This window comes from Lolium perenne, chromosome 5 (assembly GCF_019359855.2).
Source record: "Lolium perenne isolate Kyuss_39 chromosome 5, Kyuss_2.0, whole genome shotgun sequence".
Lineage (NCBI taxonomy): Eukaryota > Viridiplantae > Streptophyta > Magnoliopsida > Poales > Poaceae > Lolium > Lolium perenne.
Window position 1 is genome coordinate 226,067,371 of NC_067248.2, and position 15,542 is coordinate 226,082,912.

Genomic DNA, 15,542 nt, shown 5'->3' on the forward strand with positions numbered 1-15,542 from the left:
CCGCCACCGACACCACGCCGTCGTGCTGTCGGATTCAAGAGGAGCTACTACTTCCGCTGCCCGCTGGAACGGGGAGGTGGACGTCGTCTTCATCAACAACCGAACGTGTGACCGAGTACGGAGGTGCTGCCCGTTCGTGGCGCCGGAACCGATCGTGATCAAGATCTTCTACGCGCTTTTGCAAGCGGCAAGTGATCGTCTACCGCAGCAACAAGAGCCTCATCTTGTAGGCTTTGGAATCTCTTCAAGGGTGAGACTCGATACCCCCTCGTTGCTACCGTCTTCTAGATTGCATCTTGGCTTGGATTGCGTGTTCGCGGTAGGAAATTTTTTTTGTTTTCTATGCAACGTTATCCTACACACAAAAACGGCTGCACTGTGATACTTGAAGCAATGGCTACCCATGATCTCTGGATTTGACACTCTTTCTTTGGTATGCCTGGATCCAACAATGACATCAACGTCCTAAACTGCTCCCCGATCTTTTCCAAGCTTGTTGAGGGTCATGCTCCCCCGGTGAACTATGTGATCAATGGTCGGCACTACAACAAAGGATACTACCTTGCAGACGGTATCTATCCAAAGTGGGCAACATTTGTGAAGACTATCTCGAAACCTAGCACCTCCAAACTTTGCGAGTTTGTCAAGAAACAAGAAGCTTTCCGAAAAGACGTCGAGCGTGCATTTGGTGTCCTCCAGCAGAGATTTGCTGTCGTCCGGTTCCCCGCTATGACTTGGTCCAAAGATCAGATGTGGGAGGTGATGAATTGTTGTGTGTGCTTACACAATATGATTATTGAAAATGAGCGAAAACATCCGGTTCCTCTGGCTGAGCAACAAGCATCATATGAGAGAGAGGGTCCTCTTGCACAGCCTAATCACCAGGTGCCTCCATCATGGGCCGCCTTCATTGCTATGCGCCAGGAGATTCGAGACTCTACAATGCATCAGCAGCTGCAAGATGATCTGGTGGAGCACCTATGGACGCTCCGAGGCAACGCCAGCACCGACGCCAACTAGTCTGTCATAATTTGTTTCAAAAAATTGTGAAATCGTGTGCTTCATTTGTTTCAGCACTTGTTAAACATTGTACTGATTATCGCCGAATTTGTTTCAGCAATTTTCTGACTCTTGCTCGCCGAACTTGTTAAATTTTATGTCGAATTTGTTTGAAATATGTCAAATGGTCGAGGTTGAGGGTTTCCTGCCGGGGGGGCGGCTGGAACTTCGGCGCTCTACAGGCCAAATTTTCCTCCAATCGGGACGAAAATTTCGCCGGATTTGGGCGTGGGGAGCGCCAACGAGTGGGGATGCTCTAATAAATCTATTGTTTGTAGTACCACATAACAAGCTCTGATTAATTTCGCTTTATCTGATACCGTATGTAGAAAATGTCACATTTGGTGTGGATTTAATTAACAAGCAGACTAATTCGTATACAAAAAAGATAGGAAAATTCAGAATAAGCTTCCATGGAGACTGCATTCCACCAGATGGTTTACTGTGAGAGGAGAATTTCATGTATTTAGATTAGGATCAATTAAATTCACCACATGATCAATTAAACGCCCACCAGGTTGTCGCTCAAGGACTCCGGCCCGGCCGGCTGGCTCCGAACGTGGTGGCGGTGGGCCCTGCCATGGCGGAGGTAGGCGGGGGCACGTCGACTAGTGGGTGGTTGATGCGGTGGATCTGGGCGTGGCGGATCTGGGGATCCAACACCCAGTTCTTGTGGCGGCGGTGGCCGTTGGGTCTGCTCTGGGCCATCTAGGGCTAGGCAGGCAGGCTTCCAGGTGCTGCTCTTACTAGAACACAGAGACATCGTCGAGCTAGCTCGTGATGCCGGTGAAGGGGGCGGCGGGGATCTGAGCTCTCCGATCCCCCACGGTGGCTAGATGGAGGATCTCCACGTAGGGTTCGCCATGACCAAGGCGGTGGCTCGACGGGCTTCTCCTTCTCCGACGGCTGGCCTCTACCTCGTCCTTAGGCGAGGGCGGTCTTGTCTAGCGGCTTCCCTGATGGGACTCTGGAACCGGAGCAGCGGCCTCCTGCGGAGTGGCGACGTGGACCAAGCGGCCGGTTGTGTTGCGGTTGCTGTGGACCGGTGCCTTGGTCTGTGCGGACTGCGGGTTGATGGCGAAGGTGGGCTGTGCGAGGGCAGGTGCCTCTGCTCGCACCGAATCCCGAAGGTCAGACCTCCACCCTCTATCTAGCTTCTTCATCCCCGCCGATCTAGCTGTTGGTGGTGTCGCAATAGATGTTGGCTTGGGAGTCGGTGGGACGTGATGGGTCTGGGAGAAATCCTTGGTCTTGTGACCTCGGCGGCGGAGATGCTATCTGGGCGCCGTTTAGTGGTGCTATGATGGGTGGGTATCTGTTAGAAGCCAAGATTTCGTCATTTTCTTGTCAACCTCCAGTTCGTGCAATACCAAGGTTTCTTACATTACTAATTAGAGATCTGGTGTTACAGATGTAAGAAACTCATGGTGTAGGTCAATTTATTGGGGGATTGGGTGTTACTATCTCAAATCCTAGTTTTTATGTAAGAAATCATGGTTTTCTGTAGATGGAATTTGAATTTGCTTCCATACATGTAAGAAAATCACGTTAGAGGCAAGAAGGGGAGGGTGAAGAAGAATCGGTTACCTGTTTCTTCGTTTTGAAGTAGGAGTTAGATATGAGTATTTGTTGTTATTGGATAGCCAGATGATTTTTTTCTATGTTGCAGCCATGGAAGTCTTGGCCGATGGCGGCCGGAGGAAGGAGGAAGGAGGAGGTAGGGTTTTGGAGAGAGGCGGGTGCGTTGTTTGTGTTCTTCGGGGATGTCTTTTTTGACTGGGAAGAGCTGGTCAGGTGATCCTGGGCCACGTACATTTCTCCCACGCCTGAATTTCATGACAGGGATGGACCACATGCTATTTCTGGAAGGAAAGCACTGCAAAACCCCCGGGGGATCGTAAGCTTTTCGTCCTTCGCCTCCCCCGAATGCCACGTGCCCCCTGCCAAACTCCAGCGTATGGGTGGACCCTACCCACGTTCTTGTCTTATCCGCTCGCTATCCGCTCGCTATCCGCACCATCGTCCTCCTCTCCGCACGCAACCTCTCCCCACCCGATGGATGGCTCACCGGTGGCCTGGGTGCAGGCGTATTTTTGGACCGCGCGGTCGCAAACGGTCGCGCCCATTTGTGTCGCTCCGTTAGTGATGACTATTTTATTTGAGCATATTTACCTCCTAGCTGCTGCTGCCTAATGCGATTTTGTTGTACATCTATCGTTCAAGTCTGAAGCTAGAGCGTAGAAGCAATGTTCCATTCAGTTTTGGTCAGCTTTGTTTGAACCGTTGGATGGACAGTAAACGTTAGATGAAGGGGGGCAGGTACGTGGTGACTTGTTGTTTGCAAGTCACTGAATCCCTGTCCCGGCCCTCCTGCTCCGGATCCAGCCTCCCCACGTCGGATTGTTCTCATCCACGGCCGTGGACAGGATCCCGCGAAGGTATTGCGGATGGCTGCTCGGGATCTCGCTCCCGCAACCCAACTCGCGGCGTACGCGGTAGGAGACAAGGCGGCGGAGGGAACTCCGACGTGCCCCCGCCTACCTCCGCCATGGCATGGCCTAATTTCGTTTACCGCGCCCGTTTCGTTTACCGCGGCCTGCGAGAATGTCCCCCACACGCGATCGGCCTGGGTAACCCGCCACCGTCCACCGCCGCCCACGTCGAATCTCCGGGCCATCGAGAGCACCTGATGCGGTCACATCGCCGCCGACGGTGCTTCATCGGCTAGTTTCTGCTCTGCTCGGGGCGCCGCCAAGTCCCCCCGAGGTGTCTTGCCACCGGTCACCGCCCCAACTTCCTGATGCCAACGGCGCGGCCATATGCCGGCTTCATCCATGGCGGGCAAGCTCTGGGAAGCATTGGGTAGGGATGCTGCAAACATTTACAATGTTGCTACTAATGGTGGTTGGGGCTGCTACAAACAGTCATCCACGTTACTACCAACCAGGAAGGCGTTTTTGTGAATTTCATTCCGACTAGCACGGTTTTGCTTCATACCTATATTGTTCTTGCTATTTTGGTTCTGTGTTTTTGCTACATTAGTATAAACTTGTTGCTTACGAGGTTTTCGGCGATAGTCTCCGGCGAGATTGTTTTTGTTACTTTTTGTTCTTTATTGTTGCTACATTTATTTTGTATTTTTGCTAAATTAGTACAAAATTGTTGCTACGAGGACTCCGGCGAGAGTCTCCAGCGACATCTTCGGCGAAGTCGATTTTGCTACAAAAAAATAAATCTCTAGCCATGTTTTGGGCGAGCTCATTTTTTGCTACAATAGTACTTTTTTTTGCTACGATGTCTCCAGTGAGTTTCCGGCAAGATCTGTGTTTTTCGTGTGTGAACCGTTTTTTGCTACAATCGGATTAATTTTGCTACACTGGTGCTTTTATGGAAGCAAAAGTGGGATTTTAGGTGAGAATAAATTTTGCTGCAAACAAAATATTTTTTTACTGCTTTGGTACATTATGGTAGCAAAAGCGAGATTTGGGATCTCTAAAGGGACACGTGTCACGCTCTGAATCCGGGATAAAAAATTTGATCCCCGGGGAACGCCCAGCACTGCCCTTTCAGGAAACTTTTAGCACTGCCCTGTCGGGAAAATTTTCGTGCACTCTGTGGCAGGGTCCATAAAATAAGCCTAGCCCATGAGATTTTACAACACTTCGAACGGTGGATGGTCTTTTCGTCTACAGCTAAACAGTAGATACTTGCTATAAAATTGGATGGCTGGCATCACTTAAGAACATGGCAACGGCTGCAGGGTTTCATAACATTTAATTTAACTGTGGATGGCACTTTCCCCACAACGTATCTCTCGATGGCCGCGAGCGCCTTGTGGGCTTCCGCAATCATATGCTTGCCTATCCCTGGGCATTTACCGTATTTGTGGTCAGACAGACGATTCTCATAACCATAGAGGATGGTGCCCAATGTAAGGCACTCAAGTGATGTTGCATTCTCAAGAATATGGCAGGTTAGCTCGACCATGCTCTTTGCAGAGCAGAAGCCGGCGATGCCCACCTTCTTGATGTTGTCATATCGGTGTCCTGGAATCTGTCTCAGATCTGAGGGATCTTCAAGAACTGAATCATGCTTCATGCGAGTCTGGTCAACCTGCATAGAACAACATGCTTGAATTAATTTATTGTTCTATGCACCGTAGGTAATATATATATATATATATATATACGTGCAAGATAAAGTGACTTACCTCCAGACTGAAAGTTTCCAAGATAGGACATGCATCCAGAAAATGGGCTAGAGAAAAATAATCGTAGTTTGGGGAAAAGGCCTCACTTAATAAAACTTCAAGATGAATGTCCAAGTGCTTGAGGTAATGGAATTTGTCAGGTACAGATGGTGTACTGAACATCTGCACAGATATGTCAAACTATTTATATCCATTTCATGAGTAGTGTTATATGAATGATGCCCACAACTAGCGACCAAATCAAGAAGTTTTCAGTTCAAAAAAAAAAGATTCAAAATATACCTCACCAGCCGAAGTGATGCTGAGAGTTTCAAGATTTGGCATACTGGCAGGAAGCTTGGCACGGGCATGATGAACAAGGTTAAACTCAACATACATTTCCAACTCCTTCACTTGCAACGAATCACCAATAGAAATGTGTGCAACATCACTCTCGATAGAAACAGTGCAGAGATTTGGAGCTTTATTCTCTATAACTTCCAGCTTTCTGCAATTAGACACCGTCAGGTCTACTAGCCGGTGTAGCAGGCAAGGTATCTTGAGGCAATTTATCTCACTGCAATCAGTGAGACTCAACTTCTCCAAAGCAAACGAACTGGAAAGAAGGCACCCTAACTCATCCCCTGTAATATGGACCTCCCACAGATGTAACCTTGTCAAGCAACCAAGTCCAGCCATGGGACGGAAGGTGCAACCGCTGAGGTAAAGGCTCCGAATCGAGTTTCCTCCACTCCCGGTGAATAAAAGTAAGCATGGGAAGTTGTATATCTCTTGCTCGTCTTCTAGAGACAGTGAAATGTCGAGTTCTTCAATCCCTGGAGTAACAGCGATCTTAAGCCAACTATTGAGCTGACTGGTGTCGAAATAAGAATCATATTCAAACTCAAATGTCTTCACGCCAGAGTCCGAGTGTTTTTTCATAATCTGGTCGACTTTGTCGATGTAAGCCTGACCTTCCAGGCCCATCATGCTCTCCTCGAAGGTAAGGTTGGGGTGACTTCTCCAGGAAGATTGAAATGCGCGAGAAACACAGCTAGCTCGGGCAGCATCTCTCAGAGGCAGTAGGGAATGTATATACTGCCAGATATCCTGCACAGTGCACACAACAGAATAGTAGATATGTTAGTATTGAATTGTAATTGCAAGTGACCTCTTTAACAGGAGTAAAAACAGGACCATATAGCAATCAAGTATTGTAACACTGACAAGTGTTTTCCTAACAGTGTCATTCTTCTTAAACAGGAGTAAAAGCAGGACCATTTATCTCTTATTCAGACTTGCAGATAATTTCATGTACGCTATGCACCTAGTTCAGACTTGCAGAAAAAGGAAAAGAAGCAATGATTGGGAAATTGAGCTTCAGTAAATCTTTTGATACTGTTTCTTGCGGTCCTGATAGCAAGGGGATTTGATGATTGATGGATTACATGGACGCAAAACCTGTTGACGACAGCGAAAACTGCCATTCTTAAAGAATCCCCAGAAAATGGATTGATACAAAGAGGAGATTGCGGGAAGACCCCCTTTCTCCCCTACTATTTATCATGATCACCAATGTGCTGCAACAGGCTATAAAAAATGTTGCATTGACGGCAGCTTTGAAACACCCCTTCCTTGATGATCCACCATGCCCAGTTTTGCAGCACGCTGATGATACCCTGATTGCCATTCAGGGTGATGTGGAGCAAGCCAAGATTCTGAAGAATATTTTGGATGATTTTGCAACTACGATGGGGCTGAAAATAAATTTCACTCTGTCAACATTTGTGCCAATTGATCTGACGGCGAGAGGTTTTCTTACCATATATTGCTTCGGTTGAAAACCAAATTAGAATTTCGCTGCAATTCATTACTGGAGGTGGGAGGCTTACCTTGACTAAGTCTGTTCTCTCTGCGCTTCCGGCGTATGTAATTTCATGCATTAAGCTTCCCCGGTGGGTATTGATGACATTGAAAGGTATTAAGAATCTGAGAATTCAGAAGCAATGCCTGCAATCCAGATTTGTGCACAAATTTCTGACTGACTCAAACTCGCCGTGGTCTAGATGGATCTTGACTGCACATATGAGTTGGCAGAGACTTTGGGGATAAAGTCCCTAATCAGTCCAGAGCATGGCGCAGATTAGTTGCTTGATTGACACCTGCAGAGCGGCTACTTGTGTGCAGATTGGGATGGAGCAAGCACGTCATTTCGGAAACATAAATGGATGACTAATGGAACTATATACATACAGTTTCCTGCCCTGTACTCCCATGCTACCAGACCGAACATTCAGTTGCGGAATGCTGCCAGAATGGATCATGGTGACCCCCTGAATCATATTACTTCCGACAGGGCTAAGCAAGAGAAGGAGGCTCTGTTGAGATTTTTATACTCCTGCTACCTAAATGTGTCAGAATTAGATAAAAGGGGGTGGAGAACAGATAAATCAGACACATTTCGGTCAGAAATATGTAAAATATCATGAACTAGGGAGGGATCAAACACCTGAGTGCTGACACAGTTTGGAAGTGTGCTGCACCTAAAAAGGTGAAGCTGGTAGCTCGGCTTCTGATCAGGGGAAGAATCAAGGTCAGGTCGGTCTTATTCAAGCAACAGATAGTTGATGATGACCTTTGTCCTTTTTGCTGTCACACAAGGGAGACTGCTGAGCACTTCGCTTTAGACTGTGGACATACTGAACTCATAGCTTGGGATTTGGTAGTTACGGCAGCTTTATGGTTTGTGGCTATCTAAGAACAAAAAAGTTTTTGATGATGTGGAAATTCCTGTTCTATTGGTGGAAAAGCAGTGCATCGAGCTTTGCAATCTCTGTTCTTGCAGAAGTAAGAGGGAGGAAAAAAGAAGGAATCCAAGTCTAGGTTTCAGAATGGGCAAATTAAGCACTTAAGAGGGAGGAAAAAGAAGCAACCCAAGTCTAGGTTTCTAACAAAAAAATCTTATTCCCTATTAGTGTTAATAGGTGTTCCAAAAAGTGCTCTAGTGAGAAATATGAAACTACCGAAGAAATGAAGAGAAAAGACATATGTTTTGTTTCTGCAGAAATTTGGTTACAGTACAGCATTTCAACAGGGGAGCGAAAGTATGATCAAGATATAAACACTGACCATATTCCAAAATCTTAGCCTGAATATGCATACTTGTTTTGGTTCTGAACTCTGTAGGATGATAGAGAGGAACTCTGCTTATTCTAAGTAGCTTTGCATATGCTCCTTTATCTTAATTCATTCAGCGTGCAATTTAAACGAAACTGCTGAACTTGTTTGCTCTCATTTTGTTAGTCGGAAATGGAGAAACTAGAGTCCACCGCATAATCACCAATGGAATTTAACTCCCTCTTGGGACTGATGTTGGACCCCTTGGTGTAGCCTCGTCAGGCCCATGTTCATTTGTCTTCTCCTTGGAATGAGCACATGTCCCCTCCCCTTGGTTTCAATAAGATACGTCTAAATGTACAAGCGCTTAAGCACACGAGCAGTGAGATTTCTACAGACAAATAATCTATGAATGCTTGATTACTACTGGCAAAAATCATTAGTTTTGCAAGAAGACTATGGAAATTGCAGATAAGAAATTTTTTTTTTTTAATCGAACTACGGCGGGCTTACGCCAGCCTGAACACCTTTCATAAACCTCAAAATTTACAGTGGTCCATTACAAGTTTTTAGAGGACAAGAGAAGAGCTAGGATTTAGAGAAGCTCAGGGGGGATCATACGTGATACACCACGAATTTAGAATGCATCTAGAGTTTTCTTTTGGGCAGCAGTAGGCCCACAACCGAACATCTTGAACGCAGTTCTTCACAACGAGGGGAAGGCTTTCATCAACATTGTTGAAGACGAGGGCATTCCTTCGTTTCCAAATGTTCCAGAGAATAGCAGTGTTGACAGTGGCTTCTTCGAAGCTTCGGAAGAGGAGCTGCAACACGTCAGTCAGCGAGGCATTGCTGAGATGAGTAGCGTCGGGGTGGAAGAACCTCCAAACATCTTGCGCCCTAGGGCACCGAATCAGCAAGTGATCAGTGTCTTCGTCAGCAGGGCAGGAGGGGCAAGCAGCAGAGGAGGCCACAGTGTGACGGAAGCGGCGCTCGTTGGTGGGGAGGCGTCGTCGTCGAGCGAGCCAGCAGAAGACCTTGCATTTCAGCGGCGCAGCAGTTCTCCAGACCATGTTTGCCTGATCATCCACCTGCAGATGCCTGAAAGAATTGGTGTAGAAATCTTTGTTTGTTAGTCCTTTGTTAGTGAGGCGTCCCACATGAGCGTCCAGGGTATCCGGGCGAAGCACTACAGAGCCAAGCTCGCTAGTGAGGGCAAGGAGGTCACCCGTTGCGGCATGAGAGAGGCGAGGGCCAAGGTTGGAGTTTAGGCCGGTGTGGAGAACATGGAAGACAGAAGCATTAGGGCGAATAGAGTGAGAGAAGAGGGCGGGGTAGCGTTCATGAAAGGGGGCCGGACCAAGCCATAGATCAAGCCAGAAAGAGGTGGAATTCCCATCTCCAACGGACACTTTGGAGATGAGGCGAAAGGTAGATAACCCGGCAGATAAGAAAATTTGACTGTCATAAGAAAAAGAAAGAAAGGTTCCAAGTACCTGACAGAGAGATGCGAATTTAAGAGGAAACTTTGGCGTCTGGATTCTTTCGCACAAAATATCTAGGGAGAAATTGGCATTTTTGTCTAATTCCATTCATTAGGACTGTAAGTCTTAACGCTTCTTTGAATCATGTGATTTTCAAAGGATCTGTGTAGGATTGAGATCATATGGAAATTTTCCTTCAGAAGCATTTTGATTCATAGGATCATATCCCCTAGGAAATCTTGTAGTGTAGATTTTATAGGAAAAATGCATTAGGTTGGACAACCTGGAAAATTTCTTCATCACAACAAAGAGAATTCCTCTTCCTATAGGATTCAAAGCAGACATAACACCCAAATCCTATACTTTTCCTATGAGGCTTTTTAAGGTACAATTTACTAGTCATAGGAGTAGTAATTTGAGGAGTATTTTGGGCAATTCACGTGATAAGAAAATCATGACATAGATTTACGTTGATTTGTTACCATGTAAGTGCAATCAGTGCCGCGTTACAATTATATTTCCATGATACTTACCAAGGATGCATTGACTATTTAGTACACGACCATTTATTTTTTCCACAATATTTTAACCGTATACACATGACAAACATAGCAATATAATGCACAGCTAGCAATATAAGTCTTTCACTGTCAGAAACTTTATATTTATGCAGTACCTCTGGAAGTTCTGGCCCTGAACTTCTGGTTCTTTTGCCCCCTTGAGAACTACTCTCTTGTTGACTGGGTGAGCCTTCTCTTTTAGCCCCAGAAGCATTCGGTATACCTGCACCACATCACAGATGAAAATTATTACAAGGAAAAAACTCAAGGGTATGAGTGCAAACACTGATTTTATTTCCAATATCTAATTTTTGTGGACTAACAAGTGTTTAAATGTTAAGATACAAATCAATTAAGCAACTGTATCTGATGCAATTCCCACCCAAGTCATGTCACGATCATTCAAAACAACAGAACATTATAGTGGATCCCTTCAGCCAGGCCGCAATTCCTCTCCTCCATCCCAAGTTCTATCTCCAAAACTCCTGGTGGCTAAACAAGGCATTGCCTACCAAGAACATATTTAGTGCCTCCTCCTGTTACAGTGTTTCTACACATACTATGAGTCTACCAGAACCAAAAGGTTATGCAAATAATTGATCCAAGATGTATCCATAAACTACCATGACACAAAACATAGGTCCAGATTGGAACCGCCCGAGAAACAAAAGAAAAAAATAAGGCTGGTACTATTCATAACTGGATTTGTATTGGTTGTTTGTCAACTGGATGGAAATAGGATGTTACGAAGAAGCTGGGCTGGAGTCCTAGTCTACTCAAAGAGAGAGACGAACGGTTTTTCTACCTATCAAAATAAGACTTGACGCTCGAAGAAAATCTGGCTAGCAGACTTGGATCAATTTTCATGTAACAGCTTGCTTCACTCATACTAAAAGAAAAAGAATAGTTCTTCGGGAAAAGAAACCGCACACAGCAATTGTTCTGCACAATATATTCGTAGCAACCTATGTGCTGTTGCATTTAGACAGTGGAGGCGTAGAATAACACTGGTCTGCACAATTTATGTACTGTGAGCGCGAGGATGCTAAGATGTGGCTTACCACGGGCTTGGGTTTGCCGGCGGCGGCGACGCACGGACAGCAACCGCTCGAGCGCCAGCAGCCCCATGATGAACGACAAAGACGATCGACACCTGAGGTCGAGACTCGCGACGCCGAACCAGGGACACTCTAGGTATGTCTCTCGCTCTATTTCGATCGAAATCTAACTTGGCTCTCTCCCGGAATTTCAATTTGGATTTGATTTCAACTAGGGGAGGTGCTGAGGGTAAGAAACCACGTCCGCGCCGGCGGGTGGAGTACTTGCTACGAGAGGAAACCGGACAGGACTCCGTGAAATCGGGATGACACGTTCCGCCCCCGTCCTCGCCTCAGCCGCCACCCCCGTCCTTGCCTCCGCCGCCGTCGCCCCCATCGTCACCAATGGGCATCCTACATCCGATCTCCCCTCTCCGTTCACCGTGAGGAAAGCCTCCATTGTCTCTGCTACTAATGGTTTTCTCCTTCGCGAGCCTGGGTTCGTGAGGGTTGGGAGCCCTAGGGTTTCGATCTTTGATTCCAAGCTTCATCAGATTGGATCGATTATCAGCGCTGATTTTATTCGGTGTGGAGTTTCCAGGAAAATATATGGAGTGCTCGTGCAGATTAGGCCGGAGACAGGAGAGATGGTGCTGGATCGCGATCTTCGTCGTCGGCCGCCCTTTGCGCGCGCTTGTGAGGTGGTCCGTTTGGTTCGAAATTCTGTCATGGACCTATCCATGGCGGCCTGTGTTCCGGTTGGACTTGGATTGGAGGCGTGGTTTATCTCCATCCACGCTACCGAGATTCAACCCTAGATCTAATTCATCCGGAGCAGTTGTCTTCGTTTCATGAGTTTCCCCTCCCAGACCAAGATCCCCAAACCCTACCCCCCCCCCCCCCCCCCCCCGCCACCACCACCGATTTGGTCGGGCAACTCCGGCGACCGTAGATCCTTCGTTCAAGTGCTTCTGTCTCCGTCGCCGATGGAGCGTCGTTTTGGTGGCTCAAGACGACTCCGCCGAGGAGATCTCCACCACGCAACTACTTCGGCAACCGTCCCCGTCCGGAAATCGGAGGCAGATCGGCGTGAAGAGCAGCGTCGGTGGGAAGATGAGAGGCGCCGCGATGCTGATTGGAGGTTCGAGGAAGAAAGGCGCAGAGAAGAAGAGCACCGAGCGGCAGATCAAGAGCGCCTTCGGGTGGAAGAAAGGCGTCGCGCTGAGGAGGGATGCCGCCTGGATGAGGAGCGCCGCCGTGAAGCGACTCGCATCTCCGAGCGGCTGGTTCGTGAGAGAGCGTTGACGGAGAAGAAGCGCAAGGAAGAAGAAGTGCGTGCCCGTGATCGCTAGGCTCATCGATCTGAGATGATGCCTGGTGCCTCGTCGCATTTGGAGGATCAAGCAAGATCCATTGATGTAAGTCTCAGTATCTCCTCCTCGATCCCTCCCCACGTTTCAGCTGCAGGATCTGGTGTAGCAGAGACTATCTTGAGTATCCCACACACAAATCCTAGCATGAATATCTCTCCTAATGCGATTATTGCGCAAGATCCGGTGGGGTCCTCTGAATCTCCACCTGTTCTCCACATGTTCTTGTTCCAAATGTGACAAGTGGGAAGGCACAGGACAATAGATTTGTTAAATTCAAAGGTTCTTGCAGCAATTGTAGAGGGGAACATCACCTAGATGTCTGTCAGACTGGTGAGACGTGGGAATACAATGCCCCATTCTTTGGGAGTGAAGATTTTGGTTCTGGGTTTTATTCTATCACGGTTCCTGTATAGATACAACCTGTGTCGCAGTTGAATTATGCTCACATTACTGTGGAGAGAGGAGAGGTGAACTGCAGAAATATTGAGCATGAATTTAATGTTTGGGCTGAATCAATGAAGATTAACTGGAGATTTTTTGAAAAATAAGTATCTCCTACAGAGTTCAGGACAAAATTTCCTTCTGCTAAATCAATTGAGGAACTTGCACATTTTGATAAGCTCTTCATGAGAACTGTCCCTGCAGCAATTATCTCTATGGAAAACTGGTCAGGTGACACTGAACCCATTTCTGTGATATAAGAGGCATGGTTTAGGATTAAAGGAATCCCGATGAATTTCAGAAGCAGGTCCACTACCTTGTATGCTGCCAGTTTGGTTGGAAAACCTTTAGCTGTGGACAAGAATTTTCTCATAAACTTTTCCTATGTAAGAGTGAGGATTGGCTATCAGGACCTGTCATTGGTCCCAAATACTAGAATTGGTGAGATGAAAGGTGGATTTTATGAGTTGCAATACACAAGGGAACTGTTTGAAAATGCTCCTACTAATGGTACCAAGGTTACTGTTGTTGATACCAATCAAGGGGATGAAGGAACTAATGGGATGAAGGAACTAATGGGACCCCTAAACGTCGAATAACGGGTAGGAATAATTCTGATGCTGGCTCACAGTCTGCTCCTTCAAAAGTCACAGGTAATGGCAATAAGAATTCCACCAATCATAGACAGGCTGCTGCTCTTGTTCAGGTTGCTCCCTATAGGGACACAAGCAAGAGGAAACTTTTTGAGCCTGATTTGCTTGACACTGTGGCTGATACTGTACTGGAGATACCTAAGACTGTTTCTCCCTTTGTATCTAATATTCACAAACCTGTGGTTGATGCACCTGCTCCCATCTCCATGTTACCTGGACAAGCTTCCTCCAGTGCCTCTATTGCTCCATCATATACCCATTTTCTTCACACTCTTGTGAAATCTGGGAGTGAAAAAACCTTCATGTTCCAAAAGGAGTATAGAAAAGAGGTAGGACCCATTTTTGAGGAAAACAATGAAGAAAATATATCTAAGGAAAAGGTGGATTATGATAGAACTGAATCTGAAAGTGGTGCCACTTTTGAGGTGCCTTTCATCAAGCCTAGACAAGGGATTCTTGCTCTAGCTGCTCCTTCTAGGCAGACTGTAAAGATGGCAGAAGTTATCCCAGTGGATGGATCTCAACCTGAAGTGGATTGTACTCAAGAAGATCATCTCTCTCAGGATGATAGACCTGTAGATAGGGAAATCAATGCTGGTAGGCATACTGATTGTTTGCTTGAGACGGGTGGTGGCCAACCAAATATCAGGATGAGCTCTCGTCTCTCTGCTCCGGAGGTACATGCTGTAAGGGTGCCTGAGAGAGAAAGTATGCAGGCAGCGGCCAGAGACATCTCAGGTACAAATCTTACCTCTCATAACTCTTTTGCTTTACTTGATGATGATATTATTGGTGCTAGGGCCCTTGAAATGGGGGTTAATCCAGAAAATCTTCCTGTGGAAAAAATAAATTACTTAAAAGATATGGAGCAGGCCAGACATGCTATTGCTGGTGTCCAAGAGAGACAGGTGCCAAATAATGAGACGGAGACATCAAATGTGTTATTCCTAGGGTATGGAGAAGATCAGGAAGATGATGAAGGGTTTACTCATGTTGTATCAAGAAGAAGCAATAAGAAAAGTAAAAGTGTATGCAAGAGAGCAGTGAGAAGAGAATCACCAGCAAAATCAGGTGATTCTCGTGGAGGAGCACAGAATAAATTAGGTGATGCCTCGGTGAAAGTAATCAATGATCACCCTTTGTGTGGCATTGTTACTGGACCAAGGAGTAGGAAAACAAAACCTAAATATCAATGATAGGAGCTTCTTTAAATTGCAGAGGTGTGGGCAAGAAGGGTATGAGCACATTCTTGGCAGATTTTATTAAAGAACAAGATGTTGATTTCCTAGGGCTTCAGAAAAACATAAAGAAAGATTATTCTCCTGCTTATTTCAGGAGCATTGACCATGCTGGTAAATTTGCTTGGAAATGGATAAGTTCTGTGGGCAGAAGTGGTGGGATTTTGGGTGGCTTTAGGCTGTCCAGATTTTCCATTTGTGACACTGTGGTTGGTAAATTCTTCATCAAAGTTACTTTGATGGATCTAAAAATAAAGGTTAAATGGTGTTTCGTGATTGTATATGAAGATGCACAAATATGTGACAAGGAGGTGTTTTTGACTGAGCTTGGGATGGTTTGCAGAGATCAAAGCATTCCCTTGTTGGTGGGTGGAGATTTTAATTTGCTCAG

The 15,542-nt window shown here is 46.3% G+C and overlaps 1 protein-coding gene across 1 annotated transcript; it reads right to left on the minus strand.

Annotated features, from left to right (window-relative positions):
- Positions 1-4,657: 4,657 nt before the first annotated feature.
- LOC127302114 (F-box/FBD/LRR-repeat protein At1g51370-like) lies at positions 4,658-12,804 on the minus strand. Its single transcript, XM_071821082.1, has 5 exons — positions 12,504-12,804; positions 10,526-10,632; positions 5,552-6,358; positions 5,270-5,431; positions 4,658-5,172 (listed from the first exon to the last, which is right to left on the minus strand). The coding sequence occupies exons 1-5, from the start codon at positions 12,802-12,804 to the stop codon at positions 4,792-4,794; spliced, it is 1,758 nt and encodes a 585-aa protein (XP_071677183.1). The 3' UTR covers positions 4,658-4,791.
- Between the last annotated feature and the right edge of the window lie 2,738 nt (positions 12,805-15,542).

What these genes read in the sequence shown, in the direction of transcription:
- LOC127302114 (XM_071821082.1), bottom strand. Translation starts at nt 12,804, where the DNA reads ATGAGCCTAGCGATCACGGGCACGCACTTCTTCTTCCTTGCGCTTCTT. An exon ending in CAGGGCCAGAACTTCCAGAG is followed by an intron (nt 6,359 to 10,525) that starts GTACTGCATAAA and finishes TGCACTGTGCAG; the next exon opens with GATATCTGGCAGTATATACA. An exon ending in TGGAAACTTTCAGTCTGGAG is followed by an intron (nt 5,173 to 5,269) that starts GTAAGTCACTTT and finishes TGTTCTATGCAG; the next exon opens with GTTGACCAGACTCGCATGAA.